This window comes from Ursus arctos, chromosome X (genome assembly GCF_023065955.2).
Source record: "Ursus arctos isolate Adak ecotype North America chromosome X, UrsArc2.0, whole genome shotgun sequence".
In the NCBI taxonomy this organism is placed as follows: Eukaryota; Metazoa; Chordata; class Mammalia; order Carnivora; family Ursidae; genus Ursus; species Ursus arctos.
In genome coordinates, this window is record NC_079873.1 from 92861994 (window position 1) to 92879054 (window position 17061).

Genomic DNA, 17061 nt, shown 5'->3' on the forward strand with positions numbered 1-17061 from the left:
CAACTATCTCCTGAGGTCTCTTAGGAGAAGTCTGTCTTTTTTTTCCCCTGGGTCTAATTGACACACCATGTTACATTAGTTTTAGGGGTACAGCATAGGGATTCTGCAAGTTTATATCTTAACGCTCAAATGCAGCTCCCACCTGTCCCCATACAACGCAATTACAGTATCATTGACTATAGTCCCTATGCCATGCCTTTTATTCCCGTGACTTACTCATTCCATAGGTGGAAGCCTGTATCTCCCTCTCTCCTTCACCCATTTTGCCCATCCCCCACCCCTCCCCTCTGGCAACCATCAGTTTGTTCTTTTTTTTTTTTTTAAGATTTATTTATTTATTTATTTATTTATTTATTTGAGAGAGGGAGAGGCAGACTCCCTGCCGAGCAAGGAGCCTGACACGGGGCTCGATCCCAGGACCCTGGAATCCCCCAAACCAAAGGCAGACGCTTAACCCACTGAGCCACCCAGGTGCCCCCAGTTTGTTCTCTGTAGAGAAATCTAGCTGTTTACTGGAAGAGAAAAGAAGGTTAAGGCTTCTGGAGATCGGCTTTTAGATTTTTACGTAAGAACAAATAGAATGGATTTGGAGAAGTTAAAAGATGCTAAGAAACTTTCTATGCCCTGGATGTCCTCCTGTATACGTGGAGGGGAAAAAAGCATACAGAGACTGTTCCCCGAGAGGTTTTTGTTGTCTTTGTTTGTTTGTTTCAATTTTCGTTTTCTACGCCGAACACGAGAAAGGGCTATCGTAAATTGCAATGACATTGACAAAGTCACCAACAACCAAGGCCCAAGTCAAATTGAGTTGGGAGAACACTGAAAGAGGGGCCTGGGCACGGTGTCAGGTTAGTGGGGAGACTGACGGAGGGGAGGGTATTGAGGGCCCACAGATGGAAGGTCCAGCAGGGACAGCTCTGAGATTTGCCTCCAGCAGCATAGCTTCTTAACGTGGAATTCAGGCTCTTCACAAAATGGTCCATAACTACCATAGTTTATGTCTCCGGAAAAGAACTATTCTGCTTTCCCGTGGTCCCTTTGGAGGACCAGAAGACCTATGAAAGGTTTCACGTCATCAAGAGTGCCCACCCTTACAATGTCAGTCACTTCTTGCGGATGTACGAGTCGGTAAACTTTTCTGTAGGTTAACTGTGTCATATATATCAAAATCCTTAAAACCATGTAAATCTTTTAATGAAGCAACTTCTCTTCTAGGAATTTATGCTGAGGAATAAATCAAAAAATAATGCACGTAGTTTTAAATGCAAGGATGTTCATCAGAGCATTTTTTGCAATCGCGAAAAATTGAGAAACAACCTAAGACTCTATTGATGAGGACTGAGCCTATAAATCGTGTGTATCCATACATCCATTAAAAGTCATGTTAATGACTGGGGCACCTGGGTGGCTCAGTTGGTTAAGCGTTTACCTTTGGCTCCGGTCATGTTCCCAGGGTCCTGGGATCGAGCCCTGCGTGGGGCTCCTTGCTCAGCGGGGAGTCTGCTTCTCCCTCTCCTTCTTCTTCTGCCTCCCCCCACTTGTGCTTTCTCTCTCTCTCTCTCAAATAAATAAATAAAATCTTTTTTTAAAAAAAAAGTCCTGCTAATGACCATATAGAACTATAATAACTATGTTTTTGTTACACATAACATAAAATTTACTATTTTGACCATTTTTCTGTGTGCAGTTCACTGGTGCTCCTAGCACCATGTTGGAAAGCGGCAAAAGTGGGCATCCTTGCTTTGTTCCTGATCTTAGAGGAAAAACTTTCAGCCTTTCATCATTGAGTACAATGTTCACTATGGGTTTCTCATAGGGGCCCTGGATTGGATTGTGGAAATTCCCTTCTGTTCCTGGCTTGTTGAGTATTTTTATTATGAGAGATGTTGAGTTTTGTCAAATGCTTTTGCTGCATCAATTGAGATGATCACGTAGGGTTTTTTTCCCTTCATTCTGTTTTTGTGGTGTATTACATTGATTGATTTTCATATGTTGAACCATCCTTGCATTCCACAAATAAATCCTACTTGGTTGTGGCATATAATCCTTTTAATATGCTGCTGAATTCTGTTTGCCAGTCTTCTGTTGAGGATTTTTGCATCAATGTTCATAAGGGGTATTGGTCTGTAGTTTTTTGGTACTGTCTTTGTCTGGCTTTGGTTTCAGAGTTAATGCTGACATTATAGAATGACTCAGGGTATGTTCCCTCCTCTTGAGTTTTTCAGAAGAGTTTGAGAAGGATTGGGGGTAGTTCTTCTTTAAGTGTTTGGTAGACTTCACCAGTGAAGACATCAGGTCCAGAGCTTTTCTTCATCAGAAATTTTTTTAGGATTTTATTTATTTATTTATTTGAGAGAGAGAGAACAGGGGGAGGGATAGAGGGAGAGAATCTCAAGCACACTCTGCACTGAGTGTGGAGCCCAACATGGGGCTTGATCCCATGACCCTGAGATCATGACCTGAGCCAAAATCAAGACTTGGACACTCAAATGACTGAGCCATACAGGTGCCCCAGAAAAAAATTTTTTAGGTAGTCTCCACACCCAGCATGGAGCCTGACATGGGGCTCAAACTCACAACCCTGAGATCAAGACCTGAGCTGAAATCAAGAGTTTGTTGCCCAACAGACTGAGCCACCCTGGGGCTCCCATCAGAAAATTTTTGATTACTGATTCAATCTCCTTACTAGCTATAGATCTATTCAGATTTTTCTTTTTTTGTGTGTTTCTAGGAATTTGTTCATTTCATCTAGTTATTTAAGTTGTTGGCGTACAGTTGCTCATAGTACTCACCTATAATCCTTTTTATTTCTATAGAATTGGTAGTAACATCCTCATTTTCATTTCTGATTTTAGTAATTTTGAGTGTTCTTTTTTTCTTAGTCCATCTGGTTAAAGATTTGTCAATTTTATTGATCTTTTCAGAGAACAAACCTTTGGTTTCATTGCTTTCCTCTATTTTTCTATTCTCTATTTCATTTACCTCTGCTTAATCTTTATTTCCTTCCTGCTGCTAGCTTTGGGTTTAGTTCCTCTCTTTCTAGTTCCTTAAGTTGTAGAATTATGTTGTTGAATTGAAATCTTTCCCATTTCTTAATGTTGTGTTTATCACTATAAATTTCCTCCTTAGCACTGCTTTTGCAGTGTCCTGTAAGTTTTGGTGTCTTGTGATTTTTGTTTTCGTTAATCTCCAAGTATTTTCTAATTTCCCTTGTGATTTTTTTTCTTTGAATCATTGATTTTTTTAAGTGTTTAATTTCCACAAATTTATGAATTTTCCTATTTTACTTCTGTTATCGATTTCTAACTTTATCCCATTGTGCTCAGAGAAGATACTTTGTATGATAATGGTCTTTTTAAATCTATTGAGACTTAATTTGTGGCCTAACATGCAGTCTATCCTGGAAAATGTCCCATGTGCACTTGAGAAGAAAGCGTATCGTTGTTGGGTATTCTGTATATGTTTGGGAGATGTAGTGGTTTATTGTATTCTTCAAGTCCTCTATTTCCTTACTTACCTTCTGTCTGCTTGCAGTATCTAATATTGAGAGTGGGGTATTAAATTCTCCAAGTATCATCGTAAAACTGTTTCTCCTTTGAGTTCTGTCAATTTTTGCTTTATATAGTTTGATGGTCTGTTATTAGGTGTGTAGATGTTTATGATTGTTTAGTCTTCTTGCTGTACTGAGCCTTTTATCAATACACAGTGTCCTTTTTTTTTTTTTTGTCTCTTGTGACCTGTTAAAACTTCAAGTCTATTTTGTTCAATGTTAGTATATTCACCCCTGCTCCCTTTTGGTTACTATATGCATGAACTATCTTTTTCTGTTTTTCATTTTCAGCCCATGTATGTCTTTGGATCTAAAATAAATCTCTTGTAGACTGCATATAGTTGGATCATAATTGTTTATCCATTCTATAAATCTCTTTTGATTTCATTTTAATCCATTTACATTTCGAGTAATTACTGATCACGAGAGACTTCTTTCATTCTGCTATTTGTTTTCGTATGTGCCTTATAGCTATTTTGTATCTCATTTTTACATTACTGTCTTCATTTTGTTTAATTAATTTTTTTTTTAAAGATTTTATTTATTTATTTGACAGAGATAGAGACAGCCAGCGAGAGAGGGAACACAAGCAGGGGGAGTGGGAGAGGAAGAAGCAGGCTCATAGCTGAAGAGCCTGATGTGGGGCTTGATCCCACAACGCCGGGATCACGCCCTGAGCCAAAGGCAGGCGCTTAACCGCTGCGCCACCCAGGCGCCCCTGTTTAATTAATTTTTATAGTGAAATGGTTAATCTGCTTCCCATTTCCTTTTGACTGTATTCTTCAACTCTATTTTTGTGGTTTTCTTGGGGATTATATTTAACATCCTAAACTTATAACACTCCAATTTGAATTTATAACTGTTTAACTTCAAGAACATACAAAAAATCTGCTTCTTTAACAGCCCCATCCCTACCCCTTTGAGTCGTTGATGTGTAGAATTATATCTTTATACATTGTGTGTCCAAAAAATAAACCAATAATTTTTTTAAAACATTAGTCTCTTAAATTATGTAGGAAACAAAATTATTACATGTGATGAGTGGCTTCTCTCTTGATTCTTTCAAAATTCTCTCTGTCTTTGGCTTTTGACAGTTTGATTTTAATGTGGTTCAGTGTGGGTCTCTTTGACTTACCCTACTTGGAATCTTTTGATCTTCTTGGATTTTTATAGTCATGCCTTTTCTCAAATTTGGGAAGTTTTCACCCATTACTTCTTCAAATATTACCTCTGCCCCTTTCCATCTCTTCTCCTTTCAGGGACTCCTACAATGTGTGTGTTGGTCCACTGGGTGATGTTCCACATGATTGTTTTATCTTCAAGTTCCCTGATATTATTTCTGCCTGTTCAAATCCGCCTTTGAATCCCTCTAGTGAATTTTCATTTTACTTATTATATTTTGCACCTCCAAAATTTGTTTGGTTTCTTTTTAAGTTTTCTACCTCTTCGTTGATATTGACATTTGTCCATACATCATTTTCTTGACTTTCTCCACATCTTAGTCATCAAGACAGTTGTTTTAAAGTCTTTTTCTAGTAGGTCTACTCTCAGGTCCTTTGGGGGGATAAGTTTCCATTGGGTTGCTTTTCTCCTTTGAATGTGCCACACTTGCCTGTTTCTTCAGGTGCCTTGTGATTTGTTGTCGTCGTCGTTGTTGTTGTTGAAAACTGGACATTTGGATCTGATGCTGTGGTCATTCTGGAAGGCAGATTCTCCCCCTTTCCCAGGATTTGCCGGGTTTGGGTTTTAATTGTTGTAGGCTGTCTCTGTGCCGTGGATCAGCCTGAGGCGTAAACTTAGGGTCTTCTCAGGTCTTTTCTGAACTCATACCTTCCCCTGGGCGTGCGTGGTACATTTCTAATTTCCCTTCTGTATGCTGTTGCTTTTGAGTGTCCTTGTCTTCAATGCCTGGCTCCCGAGAGGGGAAAAAGAAAAATAAAGGGGAGAGATCTTTTAAATCCCCTGGAAGTCACTTCAGCCAGGGGGCAGGGAAGTACAACAAAAATGGCCACAGCAAGGGCACCTGGGTAGCTCAGTCCATTAAGCGTCTGCCTTCGACTCGGGTCGTGATCCCAGCATCCTGGGATCAAGCCCCGTGTGGGGCTCTCTGCTCAGCAGGGAGCCTCCTTCTCCCTCCCCCTTTGCCTGCTGCTCCCCCTGCTTGTGTTCTCTCTCTCTCTCTCCCTCTGTCAAATAAATAAATAAATAAATAAAATCTTTTTTAAAAAAGGTTTTTAAAAAAATGGCCGCAGCCTCTTTGTACCTCTGTGACCAGAAACAGCAGTCGGAGCACAGATCCCTAGTATCTGGAGGACAGGGTCCTTCTTGCCATCTGGGCTCCTGCACGCTGTTCCAGGAACATGGGGCTGGGGAGTAGGATATGAGCAGCTGCCATTGCGCCAAGAGCTGAAATTGACCGAAATCAAAATTCACTGCTGTTTTCTGTCCAAGCCTTCCCCTACAAGTTACAAGCTTTCAATAGACTCCAGAGTGCCAGAATAGTTAGATCAGACAGACTCTGCCAGCGTAAATGTTGTCTGGGTAGGAAGATAGAGTCTGGTCCTCTACCACCTTCCCAGAATCCTCTCTGTCATATGTTTTTATCAAGGTAGAATTCAAATGTGCAGTTAACCTTTTAAAGATATTTTTAAAGAATCAGATTATAAAACAGTGTTTAGTATGACCTCAGCTTTGTAAACAATATGGAGATATATGAAAATGTGAATAATGGTCCTTGCCAACTGCTAGGATTATGATTTTTATTTTCTTCCCCCATTCCTATAATTTCCAAATAGGTTTCTGTAACTTCTTTATAATCAGAAGGAAATGATCCTTCAAAAAAGAACAAAGCTCTCCTCCAGGTGTATATCCAGTTGGGAACGCAATCATAATAACAGCATTCCCCAGTTGATCTCAAAGGAGTTAGTGGCTTACCTCTACCCCCTTTTCCCTTCCATCGAATAAAAAACAAAACTTTCTTACTTTATAGGTAAATGCCAAGGAGCTCGATCCAAAATATGCTCACATCCAAGTCACTTACGTGAAGCCCTACTTTGATGACAAGGAACTCACAGAGAGAAAGACCGAGTTTGAAAGAAACCATAATATCAACAGATTTGTTTTTGAAGCTCCTTATACACTATCCGGCAAAAAGCAAGGCTGCGTAGAAGAACAATGCAAGCGTCGTACAATCTTGACTAGTAAGTCGGGCTTTGCGTGATAACATTCTGTTGGACTTGGTTCTTTCTGATACACACAAGTAGCAGGTGGCGAGCAGGAAGACGTAAACTGCGATTGTGACCCTTCATTGTTCAGCTGTTCAGTCAGTAGCTTGCACGAACACAGCCACGTTATACCCCATACTTGCCCCATAGGTAACTCGTGACTGATTGCCGCAGGGTGTCGCGTAACGAGAATTTTCCCCTCAATCCTGAAGTAATAAGGTGCTTTCTGATACCTTAGGGTATTGTCTGGAGAACGCATGGTGGGGGCAATTAAGCGCAATGGAGGTTTTTTTCCTTTGATTTGGCTGTTTGAACACATGATTTTTTTTCAAGATAATAAATCAGTGTGAACATTTTAACAGCTTCCAACTCCTTTCCATATGTGAAGAAGAGGATCCCTATAAACTACGAACAGCAGATTAATTTAAAGCCCATTGATGTTGCTACTGATGAAATCAAAGATAAAACGGCAGAGCTGAAAACACTTTGCTCCTCTGCTGACGTGGACATGATTCAGCTCCAGCTGAAACTGCAGGGCTGCGTTTCAGTGCAGGTATGTGGGCTGCTGAGCATGTCCTCAGTGGTTCCTGGTGGCCTTGCTTTCATAAGGGCGCAGAGCAAGCAGTCATGGCACTTGTGCGTTCGGCTCTTACTGAGAATGAAAACCCGTGCGCTGTTCTCAGTGAACCTGAAGACATTAGGCTCAGTGTCCATCAGTGTTGCGCTGCGGCAGAAGACTTTAACACAAACCCTGTGACGGCGGCCACGCTCTGTGTTTCTGTAGCCGAAGTCATTAAGTCACTTGTTAGAATATCGTCTTTGCAGATGATCTGCTTTAGTCATTTTTTTCAAATAAACTTCTAGTAAGAATAGTAAATGGGGTCCTCAGAGGTAGATTTTTAATGGATTTAGGGTTGGGTTTTTTTTGGTTTTTTGTTTTTTGTTTTTTTTGTTTTGTTTTGTTTTGTTTTTTTTAGGAGAAATGGTGGGGCGCCTGGCTGGCTCAGTTGGGGAAACATGCAACTCTTGATCTCGGGGGTTGTGAGTTCGAGCCCCGTGTTGGGGGTAGAGGTTACTTAAAAAAAAATGAAATCTTAAGAAAAAAAGAAATGAGAAAGGCAGAAATTACTTTTCGATTGCGTTCTGACAACTCTCATTTTTCTCCCTTTGTCCTTTAGGTAAATGCTGGTCCGTTAGCATATGCAAGGGCTTTCTTAAATGATAGTCAAGCTAGCAAGTATCCACCTAAGAAAGTAAATGAGTTGAAAGACATGTTTAGGTAAGTGCTGCGTCCTTTTCCCTCGAGTCCTCTACCCTTTTACTGCCATTTTCTTCTTCACAGAAAGCAAAATATTCACCCAATAACATCCCTCCCAAAAAGGACATTCTCCGTTCTCATTTACAATATGTGAGTGACCTTCTAACGGTACTTCAAGTAGCGAGGAAACGCACGATCTCTTTCTCGGGGCACGACACTAGCAATGTCCTAGCATCCCCGAGAGATGAGATATGCCAATTTACCTTATTGCTTTGCATATTGTGGCACAAATGCAAGCCCGCATTCAACTGTGTGCTTTCCTCCCTTGCCTGATCGACTTCATCTTGCAGCATTTCAGACCATTCAGGGTAGGACTAAAAGTGGAACTGGAAGGGTTAGATAGGCTTTCTCCTGTCCTGTGTCCTTACGTCCACTTGGAACCTGCTGGTCCAGGGCACGTGATACCGTGGCTCGCATGTGTGTCCCTGTAGGCTAAGGCATGTCTGAATGGTCTTGCATTAGAAAACAATCTGCTTAATATGTATATATAAAGTTTACGTTCAGAATAAGAGAGACAGTTGAGTAAAATAGGCTAAGAGGAAGGATGACAACTCATCCACTCATTTGCTCCCGACTTATTCCATGTACTTTTCCGGTATGCGTGTTATCAGCTGTTCCAGGTTGCAGAACAACCAGTAGTCGCTCATTCGCCAATATTTATTAACGCCTGGCATGCGCAGAAAGATTCTACTAGTTACTATGACAGGGATACAAACCCAATGGGCAGTGAGGTACTTTGTCCCCCAAGACCTACGCTCTGATTATGGACAGTACGCACAAACGCATGGATGATGGACAAATGCTTTTACAATAAGTCGTCAACTCCCTGTCCCCACTTTTTTAAATTATTAAAGTACAGTTGACAGACAATGTTATTAGTTTCAGGCGTATAACATACTGATTTGGCAATTCTCTGTATTACGCGATGCTCGCCATGCTGTGTGGTCACACCATCTGTCACCATACAACGTTATTACAATATTATTGACTGTATTCCCTATGCTGTACTTTTCATCTCCGTGACTTATGTATTTTATAACAAGAAGTCTGTACCTCTCAATCCCCTTCACCAATTTCACCCATCACCCCCCAATCTTCGTCCCCATTCCCAGCCCAGGACACAAAGTTCCTGCCTGTAACACGCAGCACTGTACTGGGTACATAGTAACCCCAAATAAATTATTTCTGAATGCACGACTCATTATCTACGGATGCAAATTAACGTTAGCACAAGTTTAGCTGACTTACTATCATGTGGCTGAGCAGATAGTCTTTCTAGAAGGTTGATGTTTTGAGCCAGGTTTTAACAGAGGTAAGAAACCAAAGGGGAAAGGTGGGAAAGAAAGGAAAAGGTATTTCGGACTTGGGAAGTAGCATTAGCAAAGACACAGTGAGAAAATACAGGATTCCAATCTTCCCTCTAGGCAAGCCACGTTTAAAGCGAGTATCAAATTGGTGGTCAGCGAGACTTTCTAGGAATAAATGCTGAAACCCTTATCTTTGCGCTTTGCCCACAGGAAATTCATACAGGCGTGCAGCATTGCCCTTGAACTCAATGAGCGGCTAATTAAAGAAGATCAAATTGAGTACCATGAAGGGCTCAAGTCAAATTTCAGAGACATGGTGAAAGAACTGTCTGACATTATCCACGAGCAGGCAAGTATTAGGGTAGTTAAAAATGAAAACATGATCTGGGGCCACCGAAGTGTTACTTAGCAAAGTCTATTCTTTCGAAATGCATTACCTTGAAATTACTCCGTCTGTATTTTCAAATTTCTTCCTATTATCTTGAATCGTTTAAATGATATAATGCAAATCAAATTTGAAATAATTATCTGAAGCAATTGCTAAAGCAATTATCAGTAATAAGGCATTTTGTTCTTTGGGCCACGATGCTATTAGAAGTAACGAGCTGAGCAAATCTGAATTGATCTACTGGAAACGTGGGTAAGAGTCTCTCAAGAAGGTCCTAGAGAAGTGAAATGATTGGCACAGGAGCCAAATCCCTAAGAGAATATCTATCTTGGCCGTAAGAAACTGTAGATACTATCGTTTAGGTGAGATACTGAGGGACTTCCAAAATGTGAGAAATGTTTTCGCGTTTTCTTTCTTTCTTTTATTTATTTAATTTTAAAGATTTTATTTATCTGACAGAGAGGGAGACAGCCAGCAAGAGAGGGAACACAAGCAGGGGGAGCGGGAGAGGAAGAAGCAGGCTCCCAGCGGAGGAGCCTGATGTGGGGCTCAATCCCACAACGCCGGGATCACGCCCTGAGCCAAAGGCAGACGCTTAACCGCTGTGCCACCCAGGCGCCCCTGTTTTAGCATTTTCATCTATGACTGAGTGTTTGTGACAATTGCAGCTAACTTAGTAAAACCACAACCTGAAAAATACAGAAGCCAAGACCCGTTCACCATTTACAGCCACATTGTGTCACAATTAAGTAGTTAGGATTTTTATACACCTGAGCCAGCCAGGCACCCCAGGACTTTTTAGACACCTGTTTGTCTTAAACCCATGTACTCCTGGATAATCCCGGTAAACTTCATTTTTATGCTGGAGTCCTGACCACTCTCTACATGAATCGTCACTCAAGTATTTTAATGTCTTCAACATGTTCGTAAAAGTCCCAGCACGATGGTGTAGTCCCTCAGCAACTGAGCCTATCAGCGTTCCTTTCCTCACTCATGAAAACAGCCAATAAGAGAAATATTTGCTTCTGCAACTCTTCAAACTCTGATTTTTTAAGAAAGCAAGGCTTCTTCAAAGAAACAAGGATAACTACAACCCTTTAGAGAACACAGTCTCAAAGCTCGTTCCAGAACCTTCTCTGTCCTGGTCGCTGCATTTCAGCAATTGCTTGCTGTGGGAAATTTAGTTACAGTTAGCACAAGGTTGCACTGAATGACCAGAAGTCACATTTGCCACCCACTGTCATCTCAGCATGAAGATGTCGGTCAGCCAGACCTTCCTCATCCCATCTGTTCAGTGAGACTGCTTACCCCAGTCTCCTACTCGCCCGTTCTCCATGTCTGGGAATCTCATTGGCCTGAGGAGTCTGGAATCAGTGTTCTATTTCTTCTTTTTGCCATCTTTACTTCTATTAGCCCATTTAGGAGGGAGTACAAACGGTTCCAAGGCATCCCTCTGCTGTTCAGTGTTCAGGGATCCTTTTTTGTCTCCTTCCCAAAGCAGCCAGGTGATCAGGACTGGGAAGGGAGGAAATCATTCCAATTCCTTTATTCCCTGTGTGTCGAGCTCAGCCCATGAGTAGTGGAGGGGTGTATACCTTTCTGTGCCATCACTGCTCTGAGGCAGATAGACGACATAATTTGTTCCTCGGAGCTATCCAGTGTATGGGTTTCTATTCTTCACAGCCCACAGAAAATCAGCAAAAACTCCTTCGCAAAAGATACAACAACGACACACATAGTTTTAAGCCAATGTGTCGTATATTGCACACAACTGCATGACCTAGCCTGAAACTCCAAATTACTCAAATGGAAAACAGATTATTCAATTTACTGTTATTATATAGTGATCAAGATATTTAGAGCAGTCATTTTATAAAGTTCCTTTCCCCCCGAAGTGTGGATTTTGCAGATCTGCTGTCCTATTTCCCATCTGTCTCTCTCATTTTTTTTTAAGATTATTTATTTATTTATTTATTTATTTGACAGAGAGACAGCCAGCGAGAGAGGGAACACAAGCAGGGGGAGGGGGAGAGGAAGAAGCAGGCTCCCGCGGAGGAGCCCGATGTGGGGCTCAATCCCAGGGTCCTGGGATCATGACCTGAGCTGAAGGCAGACGCTTAACAAGTGAGCCACCCAGGTGCCCCTGTCTCTCTCATTTGATTCCCATAAACCGTGGCTATTTTATTGAGTTGGAGAGACCAGTATTTTAGATCCTGGATATTATATATTGATAGATAACCAAGAAAAATCTTAGTTTCTTTTTTAAATTGTATTTTATTTACATTCAATTAATTAGCACATAGTGTATGATTCGTTTCAGAGGTGGAAGTCAGTGATTCGTCAGTTGCATATCACACCCAGTGCTCATCCCATCACGTGCCCTCCTTCGTGCCCATCCCCCCACGCCCCTCCCCTCCAGAGACCCTCAGTTTGTTTCCCATGGTTAAGTGTCTCTTCTGGCTTGTCTCCCTCTCTGATTTCGTCTTGTTTTATTGAAAAATCTTCAGTTTCTATTGGTTTATATTTATGCGAGCTGTCCTGTCATAATGCATCACATTTAGGTGTGCCCTAACTGTTGACGTTACAGTGAATTTTTATAATTCAGTGTTTCCTATTAGATTCTCACAAAAGAGGGCCTTTATTCAGTCCTACACTTTAAGATACATTATTTCCCAAAGAAAGATAAAATAATACAAAATAAGACAAAGTATAGCTGTATAGTACAATATAAATTATTCTGTTGCACCCCAGAAATGATTACTTGACAGAAGAGATACAGTCTCCTTATTCTTCCCCCTCTTCAATGTAATCTGTCATAGTGTAACAAAATATACAGTTCTTTGTAAAACTTCTTCAAGCTTTCGACTTTTAAAAGGAGACTTAAATAAAGAAAATCTTTTAAAAATAAAAATGGGCTTTATATTAGCTTAAAATTATGAATTGCCGATTTCTTAATTAGATAGAGTCACTGGTGGCCACTGTAGGGTCTGGTATGTTTCGTTTTCTACACAATGAGTCCCATATTGTGTTGTCACATCTGACAGGTGTGAATAAACAATTAGTCATCTCTTAAACCTCTGCTTGGCTTCCAGATTAGTGTCATGAGTTACGATTTTTGTAAGAGGAAATTTCTCTATTGTGGACTTTCTATAAGACCTAACGTGTAGCAACACAAATGATAGGACTCATTACTGTCACCATAGACCAGTCTGTGGGCTTAACACTGAAGTTTCAAAGCTAACTTGAGAACCAAGTATTGAAAGCTTGAGACCTAAGTTGGGCTCATACAGTATAGAGGCTGGATGTGATGTATATGGTATTCTTTTCTTCCATCTTTTTTTTTTTTAAGTAGGCTCCACACCCAACGTGGGGCTTGAACTCCTGACCCTGAGACCAAGAGTCGCATGCTCTACCAACTGAGCCAGCCAGGCACCCCTTCTTTTCTTCCATCTAAGCAAGCGTATTTGATCACACAAAATGGAAAGTTTTTCAAATATCTATACCGATATGAATATATATGTTTATATACTTACGGGATATAAAATTTACATTTTATATGTGCGAAGTTCTTCATTTCCATGAAAAGCCTTCTGTATCAATTCACTTACATAGTTCTAGTGTGTCTTTAGAACAGAAATATGCACTTGTGACTTTATTTAAGAATATTTTCCAAGGTCTCCAGGGACGGAGCATGGGTATCTGTGTGTTTGAAAAGCCCCACGGGTGATTCCGAGAACCACTGTTAGGAGCTCTTGTTATGATCGTTCATTTAAAAAATATATATTTTAAAGATTGCATTGTCTGTCACTTTTTCTTGGATTTTGCACTTTACGGTCTTTTGCTTTTCTTAATGAGTAACCAGATTTTTTTTTCTGCTTTTTTGCTATGCCGCCTTTGTAATACAGCTTTGAAGACTTAAGTCGGTAATGTTATTCTTTGCTCTTTCTGTTTTATGTCATTTTAAATAGCTGCGTGTCAGTGACAAATTGAAATATGCCTGTAATTTCATATCCACATACTTTTTTGACCGTGGCTATTTTGCTTCATGATAAACATGCCGATTTTTTTTCTTTGTCTTAGATCTTACAAGAAGACACGATCCATTCCCCCTGGATGAGCAACACGTTACATGTATTTTGTGCAATTAGTGGTACATCAAGCGACAGAGGTTATGGTTCCCCGAGATACACTGCAGAAATCTGAGGACATGTGCAAAGCGACAACAAGACTGACCTTTCTCAGGAATAATCGGAGCTGCGCAAATGTTACAATTTGAAGATTTGATATACGCGGAGTGTTTCATCCTGACACCAAAATTTTCATGCTTTCAAACAGGGTGCTTACGTATTTGTAAATATTTAAGCAACTTGAAAGTGCCTGGAAAATTGCACCACTGTGCTTGGTTTGTACTTTTTTAGGAAAATCTATATACGGAGAAGTAGAGCTCAAAAACGTTAATTCAATTTGCTTAATTACTGCTTCAGATGATAATGGTACTGTGTAAAATTGTATAATGGAACACAATAAAAGGTAAAACTTATTTGTAATTAGAAGTGAAGGAAATAATACTTTGAACTTAGCATTTTTCTTGACAGGAAGCTCAATTCATGACCCTACTGATGCTTGGAGAGAGAAAAAAACGGATAAAATTTCCGTAAAACGTGGATGTTTCCAGTTGGGGAGGTAATCCGAACCTCTGCCTGCTAGTGGTCAAGGCGAGGCTAAAGGAAACAGAAGGGTTATTTTTAAAGGGGACTTTCACAAGGACAGACTATACAGAGAAATACCAAACGTACTGTCCCTTCACGTTTTGATCCAGTCATGCTAGGTGATCAAGGTGGTCTCTCTCTGCTTCCAGGACAAGGGAGTCACATGCGACCTGGCTTTCCCTAGGAAGTGGCATTCGTTCCCAGAGCTTCATCCTCTGGGGCTATCCGTAAAGCTAAAGAAAACATTTCCGAGAATTTACGGTCAGTGCCTCCTATGCAACTTCGAAACTTTCAAGGTATCAGAGTCAGGGAGGCATTTTTTCATCATGACTATTTTTCTTTTCAGTGTACAAGATCAGCAAGTATTTTGAAAGAACTGGATGGCTGCAGTAGTGGGGGGGGGTCAGGTTACGCACCCACCGCGGATCTAATGACTGCTAGCTAGGGATTCCATCTCTAACTTTGAAGACCTCTCAGACTCCTGACGTCATTCAGGAGTCACCGAGATGTAAAGAACTTTTTTTGGAGCTTGAATTTTCCATATAATTTTGGCTGCCTTTCCTGTCAACTTTAAGGTCTAGACATATTTTTCTTATAGAGTTTAGCCAATTTTTCAGAGGAAGAAAAAGACACGGAAGTCTAAATGGATTGCTGGGAGCCTTGGCTTTTTTAATGCTTTGTGACGAAGGAAATCTTAGAGGTGATGCTCCTGGCGTGCCATTTTTCTTTACAGGTCATCTTCAAGCTTTTAGGGGAGCGTGACATTATTTATTGAAGGTTTAATTTTGTATTTTCACAGGGGATTCAGGAGTATTTCAGAAGCAGTTTGTAATTCCTTAATACCCTGGAGGAACCCCGGAGAGTTCATGTCACCTTTGAAGTGATTAGATTTGGTTGGTGTGTGTAAGGAGCCGGCACCTGGCGCAAATGCTGCTACGTGAGAATGAGGCATCTCGGGGAAACTGGAGTGCTCTTGAGCCAATAACTAGTCTCCCCATGGCCCCCAGCACAGCGTGACGGACCATGGGTAATTTTTTGTCCAGTATCCTAAGTGACCGCTGTGCTCGAGGAGCTGGCAACATAGTGGGGGCAAGATAGACACAAAATTAAATATAATGCAAGAATTGACAACATACGCCAGGAACAGTTGTCTGTGAGCATCTCCAGGTCAAGGCCACTGCCCATAACTTGTATCACATCCAAGGAATGAGACGTCACTGGATTGTGGTGTCAGGGACGGTCTCGTGGCCGAAAGGGAGTTCTGAACAGGCTTTCAAAAATGAGTGGGTATTCTGGGCAGGAGGAAGATGGTGTGCAAAGGCGTGAAACGAATTAGCAGAAGTTCAGGGGACGGCGAAGAGATGAGTTTTGTCCAAGGGAATGATAGATGGTGTAAATCTAGAATGAAAACTTGGCCCTAGCTGGTGGAAGGCCTTGAATGCCAGGCTAATCGTGCTTGGACTTTACTCAGTAAACATGGGAGAGCCAGGCAAAGGTTTTTAGACAGAGAGATCACTTGATTAAATGTTACTCTTAGATATTTAATCCTTCGCGTTGCTGTCAGGTGTTTTCGAGGCAGAGGGAGATGGAAATACGGAAACCAATTTGCAGTCACCTAGCTCAGAGACCCGAACCCCCTAGAGAAGAACCAGCCTGGAGAAGAAATGACAAGTACAAGACACATTCTGTGGGAAGACCGGACCTGAGTTACCGATGACTAAGGAGACAAAAGGAAGCGTTAAGGATAATTGTGTGTCCCGTGGCCACTGGGTTCTCCAGGTCGTGCCACAATTTCACTAGGTTCCTCTCTCCGACTTTCAGACTGAGAGCAGCGAGCTGTTGAGGGCGAGGTGGGCTAGACTGGAGGAGGCCAGGAATGCGTGTTTGGAAACACGGCGTGTATCAGGTATCACCATTTATATAGTCGAATGATTTCATGAGGCACTTTGGCCTCTACAAATTAATTCACCTCAAAGTATGCATTTCTGCTATACCGACCGTTTCACAGTTCAGCTTGAATCCAGTTCCCCCTGGAAGCTTCTGTTTCGGTGGTCTTTGAGCATATTATAAGACAGGAACAAGTCACCATCGACAGTGTTTATCACTGCAGTGACAACCCAGAGAGACAGAAAGTCGATGCAAATTTTCCTAATAACCAGCTGTCGCCAGTGGCATCGGGTCTATGGACGGGATTGTTATTGTTATCATATTTATGTGATCTGCCTGCCTATATAAATATTGTAACCATCTTTTTAAAAACGAAATAGAAAGCAGCCGTGGTAGCAACAGTCTTGGAACCTTGACCACCATATCATAGAACTAGAGGTGACTCACTGGTTAATTAACAAACTAAATAGGTCAGCGTAACAACCCAGGCTTTTTATATATAAATACTAGTTGTATCTGAGATGAGGAATCCGAGCGACGTATTGGAAGAATAGGCATTTCTCAACTCTTCAAAATATTAATCATCAGATAAGTATTTTAGGTTTCTGACCCACAAAATGGCGGGCTACCTTCAGTCTTGGTCTTGTGCTAAAGGTACGCTACTTCAGCTATCAAAAC

General features: G+C 41.1%; 1 protein-coding gene across 4 annotated transcripts in view; it reads left to right on the forward strand.

The window, feature by feature from the left end:
• DOCK11 (dedicator of cytokinesis 11) overlaps positions 1-14331 on the forward strand; it is a 189510-nt gene extending 175179 nt beyond the window's left edge. For all 4 annotated transcript variants that reach the window (XM_026478872.4, XM_057313809.1, XM_026478874.4 and 1 more), the window contains 5 exons: positions 6540-6750; positions 7137-7327; positions 7953-8053; positions 9610-9748; positions 13868-14331. In XM_026478872.4, coding sequence (XP_026334657.2) covers positions 6540-6750; positions 7137-7327; positions 7953-8053; positions 9610-9748; positions 13868-13990 — 765 coding nt within the window. In that variant the 3' untranslated portion in view covers positions 13991-14331. The remainder of the gene's footprint in view (positions 1-6539; positions 6751-7136; positions 7328-7952; positions 8054-9609; positions 9749-13867) is intronic.
• Positions 14332-17061: the final 2730 nt, after the last annotated feature.